We start from the raw sequence: 26,732 nt of genomic DNA on the forward strand, positions 1-26,732 counted from the left end.
TCTGCTTCCAGCCCTGTTGATGTATTTCTGTGTGTGTGCTTGCTGACTGTCATTGGACAGTGGACGCTCTCTGAGGACAGACTGACTGACACCGAGACGCCAAACGTGAGATTTAAAACTGATGCTTTCTGAATAAACTCCTGCGTTCAAACCTCACTGGGAATTTGTCTTCAGATTGTCTACAATAATCTGCAGGGGCAGCAAAATAAGCCCTGAGAATCAGTGGACGGAGACTGAATGGACAAATGGACCCGCGGAGTCCAGGTTACCTCCGTGTTGAGTCCGACGTGCAGGTACGTGCACTGTGGATGGAAGGCTCCAGTTCCACACGCGTACACGTGGGTCTTGTTGAAGGGCTGCAGCAGCCGCACGAAGTTGGCGCAGTCTGTCTGAAAGAAGCGTAAAACACAAGACGAGTGAACACCAATCAGAATCTGGAGGCTGTCTGGGGGGACACAAACGGACAGCGTCTCTCAGGACTCTCGGCAGGACCGTCCAGGAACACGGTCTGAAGAGTGCAGGACTGTCACACCAGAATCCGGGACTCGAATCCCGTCTGTGCTGATTTCACTTAAATGTTACACGAGACGGTTTGTTCTGCGGGATTAAAGGCGTCACAGCGGGACAAAACACAAAGCAAAGACGGTTCGCGGCGTCCATAAAGACGTGTGCTGTGAACACAAACGAAGACAGCTGCTTGCTGGCTCGCGTTGTGCTTGTTCTACTCTCGCTGACTCTGAGTTAAAGACACTCACCTCCAGGCGCTTCCCGGCCATCAGGCAGTGCTCCACGTGGTACCTGGCAGCAGGCCAGTGGATCTGATTGAGGAGATAAAACAGTTCAGGAGTCCACTTCCACAGTCTGAATGAGGGTTTTTCTGGCTTCAGCCAGCACCAGTCGGCCCTGCGTCTTCCTGTCTCACCTTCTGTGTGGGCAGGTTCAGGCTGTCCAGCCTCAGCAGGTAGACGTGGTCCTTCCCTCCGACCAGCAGCCATCCCTGATCCTCGTCAAGCAGCAGGGTCTGGTACCCGCCGCTGACTCCGCCCTCCCAGAACACAGCCGAGCTGTTCTTCAGATCTGAGAGGACATTTCAGTCAAACAGGGAAATATGACATTTTCATTTACTTCACTGACCCTCCCGTGGGCCACAAACGGCTCGGCCGAGCCCTTCATGCTGACACCACAACTGTCCAGGTGGACAAATGGTCCTACAGCGAAGAGGACAGGCTGAACCGTGGAAACAGATTTCTTTTCCCCATAAGTTTTCCATGTGCAGTTTATTGTTGCTCCCTCAGAAACAATCAGATGGCTTCAGCCACCAACAGCACAGAAGTGTGAGTTTATTCATTCATTTAGTCCGGATCAGCAGTCAGTCTTCATTTGGGACATTTGGGACCCGATGGTGGACAAAACTGATTTATAAGGAACCAATCAAAGCACTGAGGGTCTCATCACCCAGTAGACTGCAGACTGTGCAGCCAGCAGTCACTGCAGGACCACACGCTAACGCTAACAAGCTGTCCACCGACAGGTCAAATGATTTGAACAAATCACCCCCCACTGCACACACACACACACACACGTACCCCCACACCCACCCACACACACGCACCCCCACCCACACGCACCCCCCCACCACACACACACACACGCACGCACCCCCACACCCACACACACTCACACACTCACACACTCTCTCAGGCTGCAGACTCTCAGCTCCTCTCGGGGGATTTGGTGCTAAAGCAGGCAGAAAACGACCTGAACAAGCGAAGCAAATTAACCTTGAAACTCTTGAAACTCTTGAAACTCTGCTCGGCTGTCGGCCAGCCCGAGCGGGACGGCGGAGGACGAGATTCAGTCCAAAACCCCACACGTCTGAATGAGGAGAGTCAAGGTCCCATAACGATAACAGTCATGTGGATCAGAGACGTGGTTTTGGTTTGTTTTGTTTTGCAGTAATGATGATTTGCTTTCTTAGCAAAACGTTTTTAACCGCCCACAATGAAAACGAATCACTTTCAAAGCAAAAAGCCCTAAATATTCTCTGGTCCCAACAGCTCAAATATTCATTTTTTTTGTTGCTTGTCTTTGTCTTAAGTGAAAATATGCTGAATACTAAGACTAATCGACGATAAAATAAATCTGCTGTAAACTATTTTGTCCAACTTGACAGATTTGTGTGAAGTCAGTCGTCCACCTGCGGTTGATTTGGAGCCTTCGGGTCGACTGGAGGTGAATCCATGAACTCCAGCTGAGTCTCCACTTGAGTAAAAGCAGCTAATTAGCCTTGAAATTCTCTCTGTTTTCCTGCCACTGCAAGTCGGCCGAGTCGACTCGCCGCTGCTGCACATAATCACCTGAACGAGTGAAGGAAATTAACCACGAAACTCCACTGGACTGTCAGGACATCCAGGAGCGGGAGACCCCACACTGTGGACCCGCAGCCCGGAGACGCCGCCGCGCGTCCCCACGGCTCAGAGGACGGCGAGCTGCGGCTTTGAACGCATCGCGGCACATTTGTTACAAACTCACCGCCAGCAAAACTCATTCTGAAAGAAACGAATGGCAGGGCTTTCATCATGGCTGACAGGAGACACCAGGAGACACCAGAGTCCCCGCTTTCTGACCACAGGGGTCTCATGGGAAACACCAGGTGTGTGGCCCGCTTGGTTTGGCTGGACATCCTTTAATCAGCCTGAAGGAGGTCCACACAATCTATCAGCAGTTACGTAGCTGCAGAACAAAGAGGAGCGACCTTCACTGGCTGGGAAGACGAAGCAACATGAAGCCAGATGTTTGAAGATGTTTCGCGAGAGGCTCAGCGATGATCTCAGACCACGAAGGAGAACACAGCGAGACCTCCTCACCTCCCTCAGTCATGACCCTCTCACCTGGTACCAGTTTACCTGTGAAAACCTGCCAAACTGCTGCTCTGGGAGCAGCACACGACACAAGGCTGAACATTGAACACATCGTCTGTGCTGCTTTCAGTTCTGTCCAACAGCATCAGCCCGACTCACAGCTGATGAACTCAGTCACGTCTAATCAACAGGACCATTTACACCCAACCTCTGGGAGCTGAACGTCAACCAGGCGTGTGTGTGTGTGTGTGTGTGTGTGTGTGTGTGTGTGTGTGTGTGTGTGTGTGTGTGAAGACAGAGAGCACTTTGAATAATAGCAAACATTTGTTAAAGACTTCAGGCAGAACAAATGCTGTGGGAGGGCTGGGAGTGTGTCGGACACCTGGACAGCACATGCACAAGTGTGTGTGTGTGTGTGTGTGTGTGTGTGTGTGTGTGTGTGTGTGTGTGTGTGATTGATTGTTCCGTGTGATGAACACTGATTGCCTGCAATCAGGGAGGTGATTAAAAGTGGATTTGCTTCATTAAAATGGCTTGTATGTTTGACTCTGAGTGTGTGTGTCCATGTGTGTCCGTGTGTGTGTGTGTGTGTGTGTGTGTGTGTGTGATTGATAGAATATGATTTACTCAGAAACCTAAAGAACACACACGTCAGAGTCACACCACAAACACACGTTACAGGACAGGAAGAATGAAACTTTTCGAAAAGTTTTGCTTCTTCCAGTCAGTCACACAACATCTCAGTGCATGCTGAGACACAACCCAGTGTGTCCCAGTCTGTCCCAGTGTGTCCCACTCTGTCCTTGTCTGTCCCAGTGTGTCCCAGTCTGTCTCAGTCTGAGGTTATCGATCGACTTTATCTCAGCAACATGAAGTCACACTGAAGGCCTCCACCGCCGATCGACTTATTGATTAATCAGAACACATCATAACCTGCAACTGTCACTTCAGCTACGTGTGTCCTGAAGATGTTCACCACCAAACAACACGCTGAAGCATCACCCGAGTGTCTGAGGGGCAGTCCAGGCCTGCTGACGTCACCGAGTCAGTTAAAGAGAAGGACTGGAAGGACTAAATCACATGTGTGTGAGCGTGTGTGTGCGCGTGTGTGTGTTTTAATCTGACACCAGAGGTTTGGAGGGGAGATGAAAGCGGAGATAATGAACTGCAGGCCTGATGATTTCCACAAACTGACTCAAACAAAGAAACACACACACACACACACACACACACACACACACAGAGCTACTGAGTCTGCTCAGTGTAACAGACTTGAGGAAACACCTTTGATCAGAGTCCAGTGGACCACACCCGTCACATTACTCTGAAACTTTTTCTCTTTCTTCACAGCCGAATGTTTGTGGCCTGCACTTGAAAACGCTCTGTTATTTATTTAAGCTTCTGTTGCTCATTATTATCTGATCCACATCGCAGGACAGCGAAGTCCAAGTCCAAGACTGACCGCTGGGTCCCGAAAGACGTTTTGAAAAGGGGTCAGTCAGAAACCTGCTGGTTTGTTGGATCTGCACAGATTCATACTTATGTGTTATTCACAGGATGAGTGAGAAAACTGCATTGTGTCGCCAGCTGTGATGCGTTCACAGTTCGTTCTGTAAAACACAGTGACTCCTGTTAGCACATGCTAACCCTTATGGAGGGCCAGAGGGCTCATGTGTTCAGGGTTTGGATTCAAATGAAAGGAGGCCTGCAGGTGAAGGAAACCAAAGATGAACGCTGAAATAAACTGAGACAACAAAAGAGGCCACACTTTTCACACAGCAAAACGTGTCTCTGTGTCTCTGTGACAGAGAAAGTAAAGATTCAGAGCTCGCTGTGACAGCAGCAGGTACCTTCACTACAATCCAATCAAGTGTGTGACTGTAAGACTCCTGAGTCCGCCGCCATTCAGGACTCAGCCAGGAAAACGTCTGGGTGTCCTCTGTGATGCATCAAGACTGTCCTGTCAGGCTGTGATAGGACATCTGAGACGGCTTGTTTTAATTTAGCGACGTTCTGAGCTCCTCACACGTTCTTCATAAATCCCATAACTTTGTTCATTAGGCTCCACACTAAACTAAACAACTAAACTTCATGAGAAACTCGATTCATTCTGACAGAAACTGTGTGGTCAGAGCTGCTGCGGTCTGATGAGGTAAGTCTGCTAAGTCTGACATGTTGCCTCGAGTCCTGGTGACCTTTGACCCACACGTCTGGTCTGGTCACTGGTCACCACTTCCTGTCACTGACTACTTTGAATCTTAAAGTGCTGACAGTTTGCATGACATCATTGGTTTTAACCCAGTTTTTCTATGTGGTATTTTGTGTATCATCATGTGTTTTTATTTGGTAACAAAGTCAACTCAGGTTAAAATGTGTTTTTTCATGAAACACAGCAGGTGGCTCTTGATGTACTTTTACTTATGGCTCCACTGAGTGCTGAGCGGCTGATGAAGACTTTCGTGCGCTCACAGAGGTCTTACAGATCAATAATAAAGTATTTACATTTGCTCCGGGTTTGAACCGCCTGGTTGCAGCTCAGGTAGTGAATCAGCTGGTGGGGGGTGAACCGAGTCGCTCAAGGACACTTCAGCAGGACAGACGGATCAGATGGACCAGCACTGACTTCTGTCACGACTGAGTTAACTGTGTTGTTTCCACAGCAAACTAAAGTGGTCCTCAGAGCCTCAGCTGGTCCAGGCTGGCCCCCCCTCTGGTTTTCCTGTTAATACGAGGGAGGTGTAGAGTAACACGGAACTCCTGCTGAGGTCTGAAACTGAACTCGTCTGTTTGTTGTTCTAATGAACTCAGGTAGCAGGCTGTCCCTCCTCCTCGTCTCAGGTTGTTTGACAACGCTGTCAGGACACGTCCAGGTGGACATTTACCTGTCTGTGAGTATTAGCGGTAGTAAATTTGTGTAAATTTATTCTTTTTCAGCTGTTGTTATGACCATATTTCATTTTCCTGGGTCAGTTTTGGCTTATTTAAGCCTTCAGCTTTAGTCACAGTCAGTTTTCTCTTATCTTTATCGCTGCTGTGCACTCTGAGCACTTTGTGTTTCATTCAAATAAACACCAACTCTGGCTGCTACAATAGCTGCTAGCTGCTAGCTGCTAGCGCGAGTCCAGATGTTCTCATGTTTCTGTTGTGGTCAGTCTGTGGAAACGCGTTATGTAAATAAAGTTGGACTGATTGAAGCTTGGCTGTGGTTGTTTTTCCAGGACGACTCATGTTTCAACCCCAGTCTAAACACTTCCTGGTCTGGGTGGTGGACGATGTTTGTGTTTCATTCTGGATCCAGTAGCAGGCAGCTCGCTGACACCGAGATGAAGTCAAGGACGTCGACCACCTCGGGTCACTAAAGGTCACTAAAGGAGTGTGGGTAACCACTGAGGCCTGTGTGCTCAGCTGGCTAAGTTTAACTCTTTCTCCATCACCTTCAGTCCAAATCTTTTTCTTCACATTTCTGTAAGTTTCCTGTAAATTTCTTTGAACACGTTAGTCTATTTTCATCTGGAATTTGAGTTATGCTGGATGGAAAAGACTGGATTGGTTCACTTCTGTCCCATATTTTATCCTCTTTGGGTTTGGTTCAGTTGTGAAAAGGACCAAAAATCCAAAGCACAAAATCTGTCAGCCGAAGAAGGTTTGAGTCTCAAAGCTCTCAAAGAGAAAAGGTGTGTGTCCAAAGGTGTGTGTTCTGTCTGCAGTGTGAGGTGATGGTCTGCCAACGGGCACACACACAGAAGACCTTGGAGAAAAGCAGCACGTCCTCGTCCCTGACCTCAAAGTGGATCAGTGCCCTCCAGAGCGACTCAGCTGTCAGAAACACATGAGCTCATGTGAGTGTTTGGTCTGTTAATGTGCAGACAACGAGAACGACTGTTTACATAGTTTTAAATATCCCTGATCACAAACCAGAGCGACCGCCAGTCCGGTTTACATCCGCGTCTGTCCAGACTCACTTACCACACGCAGTGAGACTTAATAGAAGGTAATAAGAGTAACCGAGTTCAGCACGTGAAGGTCTACACAATCAGCGCGGCTTCAAGGAGGAAGCAGAAGTCGACCTTTGAGCCGAAAATGACCTTTGACCTGCAAACTCTCATGAGTTCATCTTTGACGTTTGGTTTGGTTTGTGCCAAATTCCATCAAGCAGATCCTGCGATGAATAACAGAAGGTGCAGACGACCCGTGAACGCAACACGGGCCGACATCACGCTGCCAAACATTTCACGTGTCGTCACAACGCAGACGCCACAGAAATACGACGTTCACATCACACAAACGCTGGCTGACGTTGTGTTGTGGTAAAATCCAAGACACTGTCAGCAGATTACTGTGGCGGCCACATGAGGGCGCTCACATTCGTTCGTTCTCTCTTCTGAAGTCATGTGAATCGTGTCTGATCATTTTCTAAACTGGTGAAGTTCTGGTTCGGGGGATCAGCCAATGAGGGACAACCAGAGACAGGTGGACACACAGCAGACCGTCGGCTTGTTGAGTCTGTCCCCGTCACCTGAAGAAAACAGCACTCAGATACTCTCCCCACCTCCCCCCACCCACCTGTTCCCACCTCCACCTCCTCCTTCAGGTTCACTGAAAGAAAATCTCAAGCTCCAAATTCCTCCCTGAGGCAGTTTGTCCTTTACTTCCGCCCATTACCTCCAGCCTCCACCTTCTGCTGCTCTCACATCTGAACTGCAGGAGACCAGAGACACAAAGAAGACAGACGACGTCTTTTCTCCCCCCTTCACAAACCTCTCGACGTCGTGCTGTTTGTCTTCCTCAGATGAAGGAACTCAGTACAGCTTCAGTCACAACGAGCAAGCCGAGACGATGGACCACACACACCGGAACGGGAGTGTGTGTGGCCTCTTTCAGCTGCCAGCGCTTTGTTTGAAACGTTCATCTGTGCCAGCCTGCCGCTGAGCAGGAGTTTGGCTGAAGGCGAGCGACAGAAACCGAGTGAACAGACGAGCGTCCACTCGATGGGAAGGGAAGAGCTCAGGTGTCATCATGTGTTTCCTCACCTCCATCATTTAACCGTTGATGCTGAGTCTTGGCCTCGGGTCAGAAGAGTCAGTGTGTGTGTGTGTGTGTGTGTGTGTGTGATTATGTCGATTTGATGCTAATTCCCTCCGTCATTATGATCATCTACGTCGAAGCGTCTCTGATCCTCCTCCAGCGTCAATTTTCCCGTCCTGTTTGTTTCAGCGGTTACAGACTTGAACCTGTGAACCCTGACCAACAGAACTGCAGTCATTTCACAGATCAGGTTTCAGCATTCAGAGACTTTAAACATGGAAACTGCAGCAGGCGGAGGAATAACTTCACCGGCTCTTCTTTCAGCCGTCGGGTCACAGTCCTTATCCTTAATTTAAGTCGCCGACGTTGGACGCGAATTTGCCTTCAGCTCTAATGACGAGTTTGGTTTTCTGATGCCCGCCGACTGATGGCGCGTCAAGTCCGTCTGCGGGCCGCACTTCACCATCACAAAGCTGTTCATCATCTGCTTTGACTCACTTTCACACAAAAGGCAAAAGGCTTCTTTGGTTCCTCAGCCTGTTCAGCAAATCTTTAAACTCGTCTGTCCTCATGATCTGCGTTTCACCTGCTGAAGAAAAACTGCTTGAATATTTGTTAGAATAAACGAATATTCAACAGCAAACCTTCTGACAGGAACTTTAATGACGCTGAGAAGTTTTCTGAAAGTGGCAGGAGGAAAAATCAACCTGCTTGTTCCAGTTTTCTAACTCCAAAACAACAAAAGCTGAAATGAAATGAAAGAGTATTTTTACACTGTAATAACACATAACCTGTTTGTGAACAAAGCTGCTCGTCTTTTCCTGCTGATGTCTCACTCTGCAGGAGAACCAGGTGACCTCGGCTGATATCTCTTCATCTCCAACACAATCCACACAGGTTCATGACTTCAGGGTGCTGAAGCCTGCAAACCACAGCCTCACCCTCAAACCAAAACCACAAAGCAGCTTCAGCAGGCAGCAACACGTCACGAGCAACAAGCTGCAACTCAACAAACCGCTGCACGAAGACACGCGAAGTCCCGCCTGTTTGTTTTCTTTACCTTCTGGTCCAGTTTCCCGCCAGTCTGACTCAGCCTTTCCCTCCCACTTGTTCTTCAGACAACCCATTTAAGTTAAGGATGGAGTAAAATCACGCTGGACCTGCTCGGTCACAGCGAGGGAGCAGGAACAAAGCCGCCACCCGAGTCCCGCATGAAAGCAGAGGACAGGAAGTGATGCTGGAGTCACAAGGTGCTGGACTGGAGGACTGTGTGCTCCCCAGAATTAAGACCACATTTCCAATAAAACCCGGAGCTTCCCGTCACATGAGGAAGCCGCCGTCCTCCTCCTTCCTCGATCGCGGCGTGAGAAGATGGAGACGAACCGGCAGCCACGAGGGCCTGGACTGACAGGAGTTCAAAGGAAACTCGTCATTTTGTTGCTTCCTCTTCAGGGTGCTGGAGACGTCTTCAGGGACTCTCCGTCCACACTCCGTCATTCAGCCTGGTCTCCTCGTCTCAGGTGTCACCACAACGCGTTTCCTGTTCAGTTAACACGCATGAGCAAAGCGCCGCAAACCGACCGCGAGCAGAAATCAGCAAAAAAAAAAACAAACAAAAAAACAAATTTGTTTAAACTGAAGAGAAGCTGTAGCTGCTCTTCAATCACTCACCTCTTAAGAAGGAACCCACACACACAAACACACACACACTCACACACACACACACTCACACACACACACACACTCTGTCCTGCTTGACACTTTGCTCTGTTTCCCCTCAGGTGTTTACCAAACACTCTGTAACACTTCAACCTCCTTAAAAGAAAGTAATGATGCATGAATGTGTGTGTGTGTGTGTGTGTGTCACTGTGTGTGTGTGTGTGTGTGTGTGTGTGTGTGTGTGTGTGTGTGTGTGTGTGTGTGTGTGTGTGTGTGTGTGTGTGAACAGTCCTCCCTGAACCTCCTGAACTGCTCTCCCTGAAAACCAAAGCAGACAGTGAGAGAACAACATCACATGAAAACCTCCCTCCAGGTAATCACAGGAGTGTGTGTGTGTGTGTGTGTGTGTGAGTGTGTGTGAGTGTGTGTGTGTGTGTGTGTGTGTGAGTGTGTGTGTGAGTGTGTGTGTGTGTGTGTGAGATGTAAACCATGCTGTCTGCTATCAGTACTCAGCTCATCTAACGAGCTTTAATCTGCTCTTATCTGCACCCACAGTCTCTTATCTGGACGGAGGAGTCTGTCAGCTCCCGACTGTGCGACGTTAACCAGCATCAGTGTGTGTGTGTGTGTGTGTGAGTCACTGTGTGTGTGTGTGTGTGAGTCACTGTGTGTGTGTGTGTGATGAAGCTGCAGCTTACTGCACAGACTCACTCTGCAAAACAGCCACCAGCAGCACAACATGTTGTGTAAATAAAGAACATAAAAACATTTTCAATAAACGACTAACAAATTGTTGTGAGCTTCACCTTCAGTCTTCATGACAGCATGAAGAGAGTTTTGTCCAACGTAAACTCTGACAGTTTACGTTGGACAAAACGTCCTCAGGGATCATCGACGAGCACAGAAAACTGAGCCGAAGGCGTCTTCGTGTCCCTCGCGAGCGAACGCTTCGCTGGTCGTGTGCTGATTACGTCATGTCGTGTTCATGCTGATGATCACGAACGTCAGCTGAAATCATCGTCAGGTTTTGTCAGGTCAACAGCAGCTCGTTTCCATAGAAACATTACAGAAATACTGCAATAAATATGTGAAGATAATAATCAAATATTTCTCACACTTTAAGAGTGTGTTAATGGGAGGCGTTCATAGTCTATCATGATGCATTCAGAGTGTTTTATGACCACAGGTGTGTGTAAGTGAGCACAGGCAGTCATAATGCATTATAAGCCTCATCGTGAGTAACACACACAGCTTCCCTCTGCGACCTCCACTGCTCTGCTCCGTCTCAGGTGTCTGACAGCTTCACCGACCTCAGGAAACCCTCCACCCGGGCTGCCCTCCACCCGGGCTGCCCTCCCCTCTGCCCGGGCTGCCCTCCCCTCCGCTTGGCCTGCCCTCCATCCCTCCTTCCTTCCTTCCTTCGCAGCTCTTCTCTCCTTCCCTCACCCTGCAGAAACACTTTGTCTTAGTCTCGTCTTCCTCTTCTCTCGTTCCTTTACTCCCTTGTTTCGCTTTGCTGTGTCTCCCCTCTCCTCCCCCAAATCTGCTCACAGCAGGTCACACACGCACACACACACACGCACACACACTCACACACACACGTGAACACACACACACTCACACACGTGCACACACACTCATGCACACACACACACACACACACACACACACGCTCACACACACACACACACTCACACACAGTTTGTGTATGTCATCATTCAGAGTGAATTCAGTCAGTTCTCATTCCTCACAGCAACACAAGTTCATCTAATAAAAAGAAGAATGAGAAATGTAGTGACTGCCTGTGTGTGTGTGTGTGTGTGTGTGTGTGTGTGCCTGTGTGTGTGTGTGTGAGATAACACTCTGTACTGTCACTCGGTGTGTGTTTCCCCTCCCACAGCTCCACATGAGCTCAGTGTGTTTTAGTTGGATTTTCTCCATCTGAGTGTCAAAAACCAACAGCAGGAAGAGTTAAGTCCACTCCAAACTGACGCAGACGCCAAACACACACACACACACACACACACACACTTAAACCTATCATCCTGTACGAACACACGGCACATACATTTGACTTTTGGAAAGTCACAGACGCGACGCAGCTCTGAGCTTCCTGCAGTCTGAATGTCTGAATGTTAAATCCTGCTCAAACAGCCAAGAATCTGGAAGGTCAAAAAGTGTTTGAGGAAATCAAGTACTTAAAGTACAGTAAAGCAGCAGTCAGGACGTCCGCTAACAGAAGCACACAGTTTGTGTCCAGGAGGAGTCCTCAGGGCACCTGAAAGGGGTCCTCTAACAGACCAGGACGTGGAGTCAGTCGGCTGCTGGGGGTTTACTGTCACTTCGCTGTGTGAAAGCACACATGCAGCCAAACCTGAAGAATTCGGTTCCAACACGCGTCCTGCTGCGTGTGTTTCACGTGTTCATGTGTTCGTGTGAAAAACACTTCAGTAAATGAGACAGCAGCAGAACTTACAGTGTGTGTGTGTGTGTGTGTGTGTGTGTGTGTGTGTGTGTGTGTGTGTGTGTGTGTGTGTGTGCGCCCCTGAAGCTACTGTCTGAGTGTCTGTCTTATAAAATGTTAACAGTCTCGACTGATCCTGCAGCTCCAAACGCAGCACGAGATCCTCACTGTGCTTCATTTACTGCAGTGAAAACCACTCAGCTGCTACTGTTAGTCTCTCTCTCACACACACACACACACACACACACACACTCAGGGTTCTGACATGATGAGCTCTGCTGACGTGGAGGTCGGCTGCTCTCCCGGGAAAACAAAACAATAAATCGACTCCTTTTAGTCTCCTCACATTTTTCTCACTTTAAACGGTGAAAATGGATTTTTTGCGGCTGTTGACAGGATTTGCTGACTCATGCAGTGATGAACAGAGATTCAATTCACTGTGTAAAAACCTCTGACTCATCTAATATCACACACTTTCACTTTGGTCACAGAAAATGTTTCAGCAACACAGGACTCCAATAAAGCAAGATGAAACACTGTGAACCAGGCCTCCATTACGTGGCGTCGCATTTGCATGTTAAAACCTGCGACGCAGAAACACCTGAGCTGCCGAGGACGACCGTGAGACTCAGCTGACCGCTCGAGGGTGGACTTACAGCTCGGATTCGTTCTGATTAACTTCCTCCGTCTGAAGCTGAAACCCGTCTGACACGTCGGACCTTCGAGACATTCGATTATTGTATCACTGACATCCACGCCGTGTTTCCGCCTGCCGTAATCGCGGGCGATTGGCCCAAATCCCTCCCCTCTCGCCCGGACACAAAAACAACACAGTCGCTGCCTCAGTGAGTCCATTCACGAATCGACTCGTTCATTCAGCTCGCCGCTCGCTCCTCAAACATCTCACTAACCGCCACACAATGAAAGCAGCCTCCCTGAACTAACTGCTGCTGGACAGGAAACAGTTGTTGGCTTTGCTGGTGTCGCTGGTTGCCAAGCAGGAAGCAAACATTCAGCAAAAAGTGAGCGTTACAGGGCCTGAAAGCGAGCAGATGACTGATGGCAGAGTGTGTACGAAGAAGCAGCCTTTCATTTGTCTTGTTTTAGGTCAGTAGGCTCACAGTGTTTGGCTGGTGGGTCACTGACACGACTCACTGACTGGGAGGCTAACGTTCAGCTTTCACATCCACACTGGGTGAACTCTGGTCTCCACAGCTTGGAGCAGAGTGGACGAGCATCCCGAACTGATGGACGAGTTCGTCTTGGCCAAACTGCGGTGAGTCAGTCGAGCACCGAGGACCAGACTGAGGACAAGAAGCCCCGAAACCTTCCCGTCATTAACTTGTCTTCTTCTCTGCAGTCTTTGTGCTTTGTGGTCTCTCAGGGTCTTGTGGACGGCGTGTGGACCTCCTGCTGTGGTCCTGCTTCACACTGACTGCTGTTGTCTCATTGAGGCTGTTGGCGTGGAGCTGCTCTGCTGGGACAGTGTCCTGAGACGACCGAACTGAACTGAAATTAAAGGCCCGTCTTTTAAATCAGGTCAGGTTGTTTTATCCCTGGAATTTATTTGATTTATCAACATTTTAAATGTTTTGCTGTTTTTGTGAAAGGTGCTTTTAAACAAGGCTGAGATGAGTTTAACTCGTCAGATAAGTTTGGGTGAGTGTGTATAAAACAGACTACAGTTATTACTCTGTCGAGCTAATGCGAGTTAACAAAGTCAGGTCTAATCTCACATCCAAGGACTGAAGCGTCTCGTCTTTAAAGCAGGAACAAGACGAGCTCCTGCAGCTGTTTCTTATCACGCAGAGAACCTTCTTAACGCTGGCAAACTGCGTCTGACCTGAAATAAACCGGGACATCCATGACGACTGTTAGCCGCAGGAGGTTCAATTACATTAAAAATCATTTAAACGTTTATGGGCACCGTTTCAGTCATCAACACAGCATCCCCTCCCGTGCTGTTAATCTGTTAATCTCCCAGTTTACGTCCTCCCGCTGCTACAAGTAAATTACTGAAGCACAAAGCATCTGCTGTCAACGTTAAGTGAGACCTCAGCTTTTCCAAAACTCTGCAAAATGAACTGAAAAAGTGACCGGACTGCATGCTGGAGAACATTCCTGTGATCACCAGATGGCTTTGAACGCTGCGTGGAGGAGACATTACTTCACTGATGAGCTTCACGAAATGTTATGAAGTTCTCTCCAGCTGCGGCGGCAAACCGTCCACTGAGACCAAGACTTAACCAGATACAGACCGTCCTAAAATAATCTAACAGCCACTTTCATCCGTAACTTAATTAACCCAGTTTTGAGTTGCAGTGCGACAAATTATGATCTTAACCGACTGGAACTGAACCAGCAAGTAAAGTAAAAGTATGAAGGAGAAAAACAGACGGCAGGCGGGAAGGCTCAGTTTCCACTCTGCTGCTGAAATCAACCACAAACGAAGATTAAATCTCACAAAACTGATCTTAAAAACAGCCGTCATTATGACGCTTTACCCAAAGGCTCAGAGGAAAGCTCAGTGACGAGTGACGGGGAGTGAAGCTTCAGCCAATAGAAAAGCAGACTGACTGCAGACAGAACGTTTTAACTCAATCTGTCATTTGTCTGTTTTGTGTGTGGAGTTTTAACCCCAACAAGGTGTGAACGAGCACTGAGCCTCTGAGCAGAGACACGTCCAAAAGATGTCCCTTTAATGTTTCTGTCAAACCTTCAAACGTCCACTGAGGACAACGTGAACAGTAAACGTCTTTTTAACCTCATTATTAGCTCAGCTCTGTGTCGTAATTATTCATTGAACATCTTTCTGTGTTTTCGTTTCGGGCAGACCGGTTGTATCTGCCGAAGCGGCTCCACTGAGATTCTTATTTGTGAGAGTTAAACTGTGACCATTCACTTTTGAAACAGTCACCGCGCTCTTATTGTGAAAGCGGCAGCTGATGCGTTTCCTACCTGTGTGGGAGAGCTGCAGCCGAGGCCCAGTTTGGCTCCAGGCCTTGGAGTCTGCAGGCAGCAGCCACAGCAGCGGGAGGAGAAGCACCATCACCGTCCCGCCGGCTCCGACTCGTCCTGCTGTCGCCGTCATCTCCGACCCGTCTTCACTGGTGTGGACACAAAGATGGAAGAAGGTCCAACCAGCTGGTCACATCACACTCCGCACTGCAGCCGACTGCGAAGAGAAACCAGACAGAAGCTGATTAAATGTTCTTCTTCTAGCCACACGAGCAGCGCGGCGCCGAGGGTGGCGACCGCCTCATCAGGCTGACTTCCACCTGTCGGTTCATTAGTCAGCCTGTCGGCTCAGCACTCTGGTCCAGACTTAAACATCTCAACCACTACTGGATGTTTTGCCATGAAGTTTCACGCAGACATTCACAGCTTCAGCTCCACAGTGCGGTTTGCATTTTGGTGCTGAGTGAAACATCTTGACAACTACTGGAGGGACTGCGAGGAAGTCCGGTTCACATGTCCACGTCCCCTTCAGCATGAACCGTAATAACTCTGGTAATCCGTTAACTCTTCATGTAGCGCCACCATCAGGTCAACATTTTAATTTGTACAACGTTGTGTGACCAAACCCATGACATCAGACTGTTTAGCATGCTAACATGCTAAGCTAAGATCATAAACATGGTAATCAGACTAGTGTTGTCACTGTGAGCATGTTAGCTTGTTGATGCTAGCAGTTAGCGCCTCTTTGGCTAAACGCAGCCTCTGAAGGGCTGTTGATCTGCAGACTCGGTCTCAAACAGCCGTCTAAAAACGAGAAAAATGAACCAAAGGAAAGATGGCTGAGCTTTGTGGTCACATGAAAAATATACAGTTTGTAGTTAGATTGCAACAGATTCCAGTGAGTCGAGTCAAACGAAGAGGTTAGAGATAAATAATAGGATTTACTTAAGATGTTTCCACTCACATTGGAAAAGACGCCAGCTAAAGAGGCTCACCAGCCTCCTCATCTGAGAAAACACTGAGTAGAGTTCTTTTGGCCAAATATCCAGAGGTCCTAAACCAGAGAGAGACAGAGTGAGTTTGGAGACAGACAGACAAGGACAAATCCCAGAGGTCCAGTTGGACCATAAATAACACGACAGAGCAGAGAGCGAGCTGTACGACTATCAGACACCTGAATGAGACGCTGAAGCTCTTCTTTTCCCGAAACGAGGTGATGAACCTGATACTCACAGCTAATTCAATTCAAATTCCAACTGGGACCATTAAGTTTTACACAAGCTCAATGTCGAGTCTAATTTAATCACTGCTCGTTTGCAAGGTAAACAAAGCAAAGGTTTTTGGACTTGTTCCCTCAGAAAGCTAACGCACACCTGAGCACGTGTGTGGCAGGCAGGAAGGGCAGCTAACACTGAGCAGCTGTGCGAATGTGGGAACGCAGCTCACGAGGGAAACACGTCAATTCATCATTTTGTACTGTTTACTGTCGTGGTGGCTGGCCAACTTTAAGAGTTCACTTTGAGAAATTCAAGGGGGAAAAACTGCAGAGAGAGGAAAGACAGCGAGCTCGTTAGCTAGCCCGAGTGCTGACCCTTTGGAGACCCTCGGCAGAAGGAAGACGACACAACCACGAGACAACGAGCCCTCACCAGGACACCCAGGCTGAGACAGTCTTGTGTGTCTCTGTAGTTGTCCAGCAGTAATGTAATCCATGAGGACACGCGCTCTAAAACACCAAGTCTAAACGGGGAAATGACTGCAGGTGTCCTGGTGAAACGCAGGCTAATCTGTTGAGCCTGTAAGCACGGTTCCAGGAGAAGCCGAGCGTGTAATCATAATTTATCAGAATGTGCCACGGCGGCCGACTGGCCAGCATCTTGTCAGCGGGTTTTAAAGGGCTCAGCAGGCTGGAAAGACGCTGCTGCTGAGAGAGGAAAGACAGTCAGAGGTTTGACTTGGCTGTGCGGGAAACACGTCACAAGATGTGTATTTCTGCTTGTTTACGACTTCAAGCGCCAAGACAAGTCCGCCTCTGTCCTGTGCTGCTCTTACTCTCAATGTGCTTCAAAAAGTTCTGTTTTCATTGTGGAAAAATGACGACTTTAATTAGAGTTGACTTTCAAAGCCTTAATGCCACTAATAGACTGCAAAACAACTGTGGATGACTCAGAGCTTAACCACAGGCTTTAACATCCAGAACCTTTGATCCTCCAAGTGGTCGCCGCGGGGCAAACCCCTTTCAAATTAAAAGCATTCCCTTTTAATTCCTGGTTTTGGCAGATTATCCTCAGTAACGCTCCTCATCATTCTCATACACTGTGAAGGGGAGTGTCAGACCCAGCAGTTCACACACTTCCATGAGTCTCGTTTGGGGTTTTAGCCACACTTTTCTCTGTGACACGTCCTCTGACAAATCGCATACAACATTCAGTTTCTTTCTGACTAAACCAAGGATTCACTGAGAGAGACAGAAAATGAAGAGGAGGGAGTAAATGTGTTTGGTTGATGAAGACGGGTTAAAGATCGGCTGAAGACGGGCCGAGGACGGGCCGAGGACGGGCCGAAGACAAACCGAAGACAAACCGAAGACAGACTGAAGACCAGCTGTGTCGACTGTGTGTGTTTGTGCTGAACATAAATCTCAGGGTCACTTGAAAGTTAAAGGACAAACTCCATGAGACAGACAGTTTCTTTTTCTTTTTTTTGTGGTGAAATAACAAAGTGCCTGAGTAAACACGTAATCAGAGTATTTCTGCGTGTGAAGTATAACAGCAGATATTTGTACTGCAGTGGAACTCTGACAACATCAGATGTTTCACGTCACCGTCGTTCATTTGTGTTCAGCACTTGACCTCCTCAGACCAACATGGAGACAGACGAGGAATAAACTGTCTCTTCCTCTCATACAGAGTGTGTGTGTGCATGTGTGTGCGTGTGTGTGCGTGCGTGTGTGTGTGTGTCTCAGGGAAACTCGGGTGTTGACGAGTTTTTAAATAAATCTCTGCAGGAAACTCATTGTGTGTTTCCTCTGTCTGTCTGCAGGTTTGATTGAAATTCGCAGACACACAAACAGGCTGAACACACACACGAAAACCAAAACAAACACTCACATTAATACACACACACAAACCTGAATTACACACATGTGCGAACACACCGTCTCTCACCAACACAACGTGCTGAAGGCAACCGGACGAGGACATTCAACTTGTGGAGACTAAAAATAAAAAGTTCATGTGTGTGTAAAGAGCGTGAAAGACCTCGTGGGCGCCGCTGGACGACATCAATGACAAGTCGCAGTCTGCGCACACCTCAGTGTTAAATCTTTTCTGTGGCTCATACTTTCACCAACAGGATGTGACATCATCACCGCACCTTTGTTTCACCTTTAACACACTGAGCATGACCGTTTCCTCTGCTAAACCGCCAACACTCGGCCAGCTTCCACTCCTGCAGCCTCCGTGAGGATTCAGGTCTGCTGTTTGTCTGCAAGCCTGTAAAGATGAACTTTCCCACACCACCAACAAGTACATCAACACAACGCAGTAATAATACTGCCTGTCAGAAAGCATCTGAAGGTAAAAACCACAGAACTGTGTGATCATCAGGTCCAAACGAAGACCACAGACAGAGTGAACTACAGCTTCTCCAGTGCGACACACATGCACGCTGAGCAGAGCTGATGAACGGTTCCCATGGCTATCAGCTCAAGCCATCTTTATTTGCTCTTCCTGTTGCACCACACAGGGTTGGAGCTAAACAATGAGTAAACAAAACAAATGTTTTGAGCTGCTTCAGCCAGCTTCCATCACTGTACTCATTTAAAAGATGATTACATGTTTCAGTTTTTATTTTTCCTGTCGTTTGCAGTCGTCGATGAAAGATTCAGCACAAGAATGTTTCAGTTAAACGCAGAGAAGGACAGAGAAGACATAAAACAGTCAGATAAGAGACAGACTCAGACAGGAGGAGATACTGTATCATGCTGACCCTCTAACCCAACTCCTCCAACACAACACTCCTGAAATAGACTGTTTTTGCTCTGAAATGTCAACTCTTTGTGTAGAGCTTCCGACGTTAGCAGAGAGAAAAGTCTGTTTAAATAAAGAGAGAATAAAAAGTCTAAAATGGACTTCCTAAATATGAAAACATTAGTCCAAAACATTTCAAGCTTCAAAAGAAAAGAAAAGAAAAGGCTTTTGTTTTTCACCCTGATGGAGTTAAGGTCTGCTGACCTTCACGTTCTTCTGTTTGTTTTGCAAATTCACGAAAGATGCTGGAAAGTTACTGATGCAGAAATCATGCTAATTAATGTTCTGATTTCTTCTACACGTCCCAAAGGTCCCACACAGTCCAGGTTCATACAGTGAAGCTGGAGTAAATCAGATGTCCTCCTGATAAACCCCGAGCTCTCTGTCCATCTGTACGGTGACATTAAGCTGCTTCTCTTGTCAGTAAAGTAAAACACTAAAGAAAACCCTCATACATCAGTACAATGCAAAACAGAAGTCACTTGGAAAGCTTGTTGCTCAACATAATCTCACAGTCTACAGCGATGGCTAAAGCTGCAGTGAAATGCATGTGGGTGCAGGTCTGTAAACCAGAGAAGAAACCTCAGGTGGGTGGCAGGTGTGCGATCATGTGTTCACCGCAGCCCCTACTGAGCGAATCAAAGGAGTGAGGAGTCCGCAGTCAGAGCAGAAGAGCTGCTTAAACACAATCAGAGGCTGAATATGAATACAGATTTCATACGACTGTATGGACTCTGGCTCTGAAGTATGACAGTAAGAATACTTCAAGGTCTAAAGTACTACAGTCACAGTTCTGCTCTCATTCAATAAAGCGAAGCCTATTAAACAGCCTCACTGACCTCGAGTATTTGTGCTCAAATAAAGGAATAATACACAAGGTTTGTACTTGCAGCTACGCCCTGAATACCACTGAATACCACTGAATACACTTTCGACCTGCTTTGTCAAATCAGAGCCTCTGAATACTTCAGATGCTTCCTCTGACCTCCATCTCCCCGAGGCGAATGAAATCCCAGCGTTTCTGGCTGCTGCTCGAGGGACTGAAGTCGTTTTATTGTGTTTACTTAAGATGAAAATCTCATTTTAACTGCCTGCCTGATTTATCAGTGCAGCACATCTGACCTGAGTGCATCACTCCCAGCAGTTCTTCTTCTACCTTTTCTTGCTGTCCTCCAGCCTCCTCCTCCTCCTCCTCCTCCTCCTCACTGCTCTGCGATTCCCTCATTATTTAATCGCTTCATCGACTCTGCTCTTCCCACCTGCTCCACGTCAGCTCCTCCGGTGTCCTCCTGTCTGTGATTCTGTATTTCTGAGTCCGTCGGCCAGAGGAGGTGACAGCTTTACAGCTTCTCTCTGCCAGCCCTCTAATCCTCACCAAGATTTAACGTCTCCCCTCCTTCCTCTCGTCCCTCCCCTCTGATCCCTCCTGTCATCTCATCCCTTCAGCACTAAGTGGAGTTAATATCTCTCTCTGTTTTCTTGTATCGCCGTCTCTTCTCTGTGAGAATCTTTAATCAAATCAACTTCATCTCCTCCTCCACGCGACCACACGTTCATCTTTACCTTCCCCCCCTTACAGCAGATGATCACCAAACTCTGCAAACTCTTTCAGTTTGGGTCCTTCAACATTTAAAAAACATTTTCACTTTGAACTATATTTTTTGTGGTAGCTACAGAATGACAATTTGTTTTTAAAATCTGCACCAGTAGCCCAGGAGTATGAGGTCCAGCCCCGAGGCCCCAGACCAGGACCCTGGTACCTGCCTGTACGGCTGTAAAAACACACCCAGGATCTGTGCTGTGTCTGTGAGCAGAGCTGAACGGTCCTGGTTTACTGACGGAGGTCGTCGATCAGTAACAACAGGCTGCTCTGCAACAGGCAGGGCACATATGGAAAGTGTGCAGAGCTTTTCAACCACAGGACCTTCAAACCACGAGCTTCACTAACGGGCAAAACGCAGTACAGAACACTGACTAATCTGACTGAATGAAGTGGTGTCGACAAAGACTCTCCAGCTCACTGCAGACTTTGTTGTAACATGAAATATTTCATAACAGTACAATCTGCTGGACAGGCTCAGACCTACTTTCTCGGGAGGAGGAATACACACATTCTTGTTGCGTGGACGACATGTGCAAACACTCAGGTGGATGGAAATGATAAAAGTGAGAACATTAAGAGACTGTAAATCACTGTGACGCTGCAGGGAGGGAAACATTTCGCCCCTCACGCAACTGTTCTGATTTACTCTGCGGAGGCGAAAACATCAAACGCAGATGTGGAACAAAAGGAGAGACTGCGGAAATAAAGACTATTCTGCTTGTTCAATATTCACAGGATCAGATAAGCCGACACGAATCACTTCATCATCCTGCTGTGTTGAAAACATAACTCACTTACACGTTCTGTTAGGATTTCAGATCACAGGAAGGAACAGTTACCCAGTTAACAGGAACTCAAAAGTGGAAATTCACTCATTATCTCCTCTCCGTCATGCTGATGGGAAGTCGGCTCATGTTTCCACACGTTAGTCCACAAAACGTTTCCGGAGCTTCACAGCACAGCATGGGGGTGAACAGATGATGGCTGCGTTTTCATTTTTGAGTGAACTCTTCCTTTAATTTCTTGTATTCTGGACGGATTTTGCAGTTTGGCGGCAGGCGTGTATGTGAGGACTTCACCCGACAGTGAAGTCCTCCTCACAGGTCAAACCATGAGGATGGACACATCATGGACGTGTGTGAGTCATAATGAGACTGGATGACTGAGTTTCGGGGAGTTTTCTTCCTCTCAGGAGGACATTACTGCAGCATTCTTGATTCACTGTCAGACACATAAAAAGCTCATTTGGATGGAATTTACTGCCGCAGGAACAGAAACACGATGTGGATCCAGGCCTGCTGCGGGCAGGTAAACGTCGACATCCAGCCCAGCCGACGCGCCGAGAGCGGCAGACTGACGATAAGAATACTAATAAAAAATAATAAATAAATGAAATAAAGATTCCACAGTGGTTTCATGAAGTTATGGTTGTGATTTACAGGCATTAAGTCGTGTTTCTTGTCTCGTAGACATTTTTATAGCAGTCCAGGAAGGGCAGCCATATTTTTGGGGATTTATTAACCAAACCCTTAGCGGTATATCAGAGCTTTCCCAACTTCAAACGAAACGTCTTAACCCAGCAGTCCGTGTCCAGCTTCATTTCAGAGGGTCCGATCGTACCATCCGTCCGTCATGTCAAGGTGCAAACTGGCCGGCCCTGAACGACGGTGTTTCAAAGACCCAAAACCACAAAGTGAATGAAGCACCGCTGACAGGCTGGGTCAGGTTCTGGATGGATTTGGGCTTCTGGACAGACGCACTCTGTGAAAGAGTTTAAAGTGGATCAGGTTGAAACACACAAACATTTTCCACAATCAAGCTGAAACAAAACTCCTAAATCTCTTCTTTTTCCGTGAAGTCTGGTCTAAGATGGAGTCAAAGTCAGTGGCATAAGAATATTTTTAATGCTCCAGCGTTTTAGTCCACATACCAGAAAATGTCTAACACACTCAAGGATATCATTTTATTGTCCAGCTTACTCACAGAACGATGGGATCGACTGGAAAATGTAGTCGCTGACTGTTTTGTTTTGGGTTTATCAGTTTTCGTGACTGAGTCTGGGGATGTTGGAGAAGGTTTTGGTTTTATTCCAGGGACTCCAGAAGTTGATCCTGCGGCCGACTTCGTGGCTCTGGGATGTGACTTCAGAGTCGTGCTGGAAGACGTCAGACTCTCCACAGGAAAGCAAAACAACATTCTTGAATCCAGGACAGGAGGGTGAGTGATGGCGAAAGTTTCCAAAGATCTGAACAAAATGAGACTCGCCCTCATGTCAAGACGAAATGGATAAAAAAAGTCTTCATTCTTTCTCAGTTCAAAGTGAGAAGAGAAAGGAAACTCGAAACTGAAGGGAGGAAAAGTCTGATGGTTGGACATGCGTCAATAAACATGTGCAGATCCTTTTATATCACCAACCTTTGGATTAATCACTAACGTTCTGTACGCTTCAGGTTCAGCGTCAACTTTAATTTCAGCTTAATAGAATCTGATTACTCTGGATGTTATAACAGCTCCGAGGGTCATCGTAAAGCTGCGTGGTGTGTTGATGGTCTGTCGACTGTTCCAGATGTTTTGGCCTCACTTTGGAGGAGCTCCCAGGTCGTCCATCTTCATATACATCAATGGTCTCTACAGAGGAAACAACTGAACACACGGGTTCGCTTTGGTTTTCTGACACCGATCGACGTAGAGAAGCAATCACATCACCTTTATAAGATCCTGTGGGTGGGAAAGCCCTGCACCACGAGGTGAGGACCAGCGGACTTTTGTGTCAGACCTTTGTATGAAGATTCTTCAGATTTCCAAACAAAAGCAGCTCTGGACTGAGCCTGTGACGGTGAGGTCTCACTGCTGGGCCGATTTGGCTTGTAGAAGCAACGCAATCTTATGGAAAGACGTGCAAATTTCATAGGACGAAGGAAAGGATGAAGTTTATCTGCTTCATTTGGTCTGTTTGTGAGGAGCGTGAACGTGGACCAACACCCAAATGAACCCACCCACTCAGAGGGCCGAGCTCACACCTCACAGCATGCGGTCCGAGGCGCACGACGACATGAATAAACACGCGGCTGACCTGACTCGGCGGTGAAGCGAGAGCCGCGCCCGAAACAAGTGCAGGAGGATGACCGGAGCCGCGAGTCAAGACAAACACACGGCGTTATGGGAACCGGACAAGGAATTCTGGGAAGAGGAAACTATCTCTCTAACCTCGCTCTGATGACTGCTTCTATCAGTCCTGGGCCTCGAGGAAATATTCTCGCTCTCTCTGGGGGTTTCTGGGAAGAGGAAAAGCTGATGTCATCCACTTCCAGCTGCCAGCGTAAGGAAAGAGAAGAAGAGGAAACGGGCCTCTTGGTTCTTGCACAACCACAACATCCTTCAAATGCAGCCTTTTCTCAGCGAGTTTTATCAGCATGCCAGGCATCTGAAACTGGGCCGAAGACTCACAGTCAGCTTGTGACGTCAAATGATATTTAATCTGACAGAACAAGATATCCACACGAGTGCGTCAGGAACATGTCGACTCCAGGCTGTCTGCACATTCGCTGAAAGTCATCAGCAACAGGAAGGATTTCCAGGATTCTTTCAGGCATTCATGTTCCCCACAGGACGAATCCCAACACACCAAATAAACCTGCAAAACCAACGACAACCAGCTCTTTGTCTCACGTGCTAAACATTAGCATGCTAACATCTTTCGAGGCATCCCGCTGATGTTACTAATGGACTCTTTCTGTCTTTCTTTTCAATTTAAAGTAAAATTAAAGTATGTCACTAGAACAGAATCTCACTGGGCTCACTGCTCATTAGCAGACTGTCTCAGTGTGTGTGTGTGTGTGTGTGTGTGTGTGTGAGAGACCTGAACCCGATGGGTCCGTCCTACAGGTGGACCTTTTCTTTTCATGTGCACAGGAATGAGGCTTTTTCCTGGAAGAAGCCCAGAGGGAAACTGTTGCTTATTGTTACATTGAGGGAACAACATCATTAGGCGGCACACACTCCCTCAGTCTGTGTTTGTGTGAGCGTGTGTGTGTGTGTGAATATAACCACTCATATGAGAGATGTATGGCCAGTGTCTGGTTCGATGGATGGCTGCTTTCATGTCTCGGCTCCTGCCTTTGGGGTTTGGGGACGGGTGGAGTATAAAGAGCCGACCAGCGGGAACCTTGAGTTTCTTACTGCCTTAACAAAGTCTGGAGCATTTTTTTCTCTGTGTGTGTATGTGTGTGTGTGTGTGTGTGTGTGCCTGCCCTCTAGGCAACCTACTGCTACCCAGTTAAATCACAAAACATCAGTCTGAAAAGGGGGATCTCCTGCTGGGTACCTGGCAACCTTTCAGAGGTTTTGAAGCTTGTGGCTCATTTAAAAGTCATTCATCGCATTTATTATAAATGAGACAGGACTGAATTTTGGCTAAACCTAATAGTATTATGATTACAGGTCAAAAGTGGGCCCCACAGTCGTCACTGGTTGCCAGTTGAGGGGGCTGCATTAGTCACTGGGTTTTTACTGTACGTGCTGACTGTTGTCTTGTCTAAATGAGTTAACATGAAGGAACTCTTGATCAGATTCTTACACTGTGTGAAATGAGTCACCTTCCAGCTGCACACAGGGAAGGACTGGACTCCGCCCGGACATTCAGTGGAATCCCCCTTTAACCTGAACGACTGCGCTGAAGTCAGCTCTGACATATTGCAATAACACAGAAGTCCACATGTTGGCCTGAGCAGTCGGTAAGTCTTCACGGCCGTCTGACGCTCATAACGGCCTGAAATTCCAATCAGTCTGAAGGGAGCTTTAAAGGCACCAAAAATCATTTAAATTTACAAGCGAGTGCACTCAGATAAGGTCTGGTTCTGTGGGATTTAGAGCCCAGTGAGTCCGGGGTCAAAATAAGACGTGTGATAACATCAGGTGTTAATGAGCGCCAACAGCAGGTCAACTACAGTAAGTAGATTATAATCCAGAACAAATCCATCTGACTGAGCTTTACTGCAGTTGTACCTTAGCACAGGAAACACCAGCTGTGTTTTAATTTTTGTCATGGAAATTTAAAGCAGACCTTTGAATTGTTGCAATAAAGAAAAACTGAAAGAAAGGAGCGTCAGAGGATCAGCAGAAACGTTACATCCACTTTGTTTACATGTCGGTTCATCAGCTGTCACAAAGCTGTCAACCTCAACAGCAGCGAGAGAAGAAGTCCGACCCGAGTTCACCGTCTGCGGACCCTGAACGCCTGATGAAACTCCAGCAGCTGCTGAGGTTCCTTTTCAAACCTCGAGCGAATGCAAAAACACAGCAAACATTCAGGAGACAAACACTGTTTTAAATTTGCCATGTGAACACACACACACACACACACAGCAGTGATCAGAGTGACACGCAGTGAGACAGAAAGTAGTCCCCCCTCATTAGGCGTCTTAGCGAGCAGTGAAAGGAGCGTCTATTCACCGGGTCTGGTGGGAACTCGGGGAGCAGCCGAGCGCAGGCGGACCCTCCCGCCGTCTCCTCACACAAAGACAAAGAAGTGAATGTGAAGCTTAAATGTCAGGACTTTTCTCAGCTCTCCACCTCTTCTTCACCCACATCTTCATCCCCCTCGCTCTGCTTTGTAAAGAGGGGGAGTCGAGTCAGAGCAAAGCCGTCTTAATTCCCGCTGGCAGCTGTCGGTCCGGCGGGGAGCAGCGCAAACCCCCCACCGGCTGAAGCACACGAGCAGCTGACGGCACAGGCAGCTTTCTCTTCTCGCTTCAGGAGGTGGGAAACGGCTGTGGTGTCACTGGACTCGCTGACGGCGACTGAAGCTGCACGTGGACGTGAAGCTTTGTGTGGCGTGTCGCCTGCTCGCGTCTGCACACACAAACAGGCTGCTTTAACAACACAAACACTCAAAAATCTGCAGCCTCATCAGCTCGTTTGACCAACATTTCACAACACACAGCTGACTGACATCATCTTTAATTTAAACCATTTTCAGGGGAGAACTGGGCCTGGAGGCTGCAGCATCCTGACGGGGACCTTCACGGCATCACATCTCTCACCTCGTCCTCCAATCATTTTCTCCCACTTCTCTGCAGTTTTCTACTGCTTTTATTCACTTAAATATTAATGCATTTAATAAAAAATGCTTC

At 47.7% G+C, this 26,732-nt stretch overlaps 1 protein-coding gene across 5 annotated transcripts in view; it reads right to left on the reverse strand.

Moving 5' to 3' along the window:
• Positions 1–26,732, reverse strand: part of si:dkey-49n23.1 (semaphorin-3D) — a 56,933-nt gene that overhangs the window by 16,307 nt on the left and 13,894 nt on the right. For 4 of the 5 annotated variants that reach the window (XM_046385071.1, XM_046385072.1, XM_046385068.1 and 1 more), the window contains exons 2-5: positions 14,968–15,185; positions 923–1,077; positions 756–818; positions 270–389 (exon numbers count right to left, since the gene is read on the reverse strand). In XM_046385071.1, coding sequence (XP_046241027.1) covers positions 270–389; positions 756–818; positions 923–1,077; positions 14,968–15,100 — 471 coding nt within the window. In that variant the 5' untranslated portion in view covers positions 15,101–15,185. The remainder of the gene's footprint in view (positions 1–269; positions 390–755; positions 819–922; positions 1,078–14,967; positions 15,186–26,732) is intronic. The other variant, XM_046385069.1, reaches the window with a different exon arrangement.

The sequence above is a fragment of the Scatophagus argus genome, chromosome 3 (assembly GCF_020382885.2).
Source record: "Scatophagus argus isolate fScaArg1 chromosome 3, fScaArg1.pri, whole genome shotgun sequence".
NCBI classification, from domain to species: Eukaryota; Metazoa; Chordata; class Actinopteri; family Scatophagidae; genus Scatophagus; species Scatophagus argus.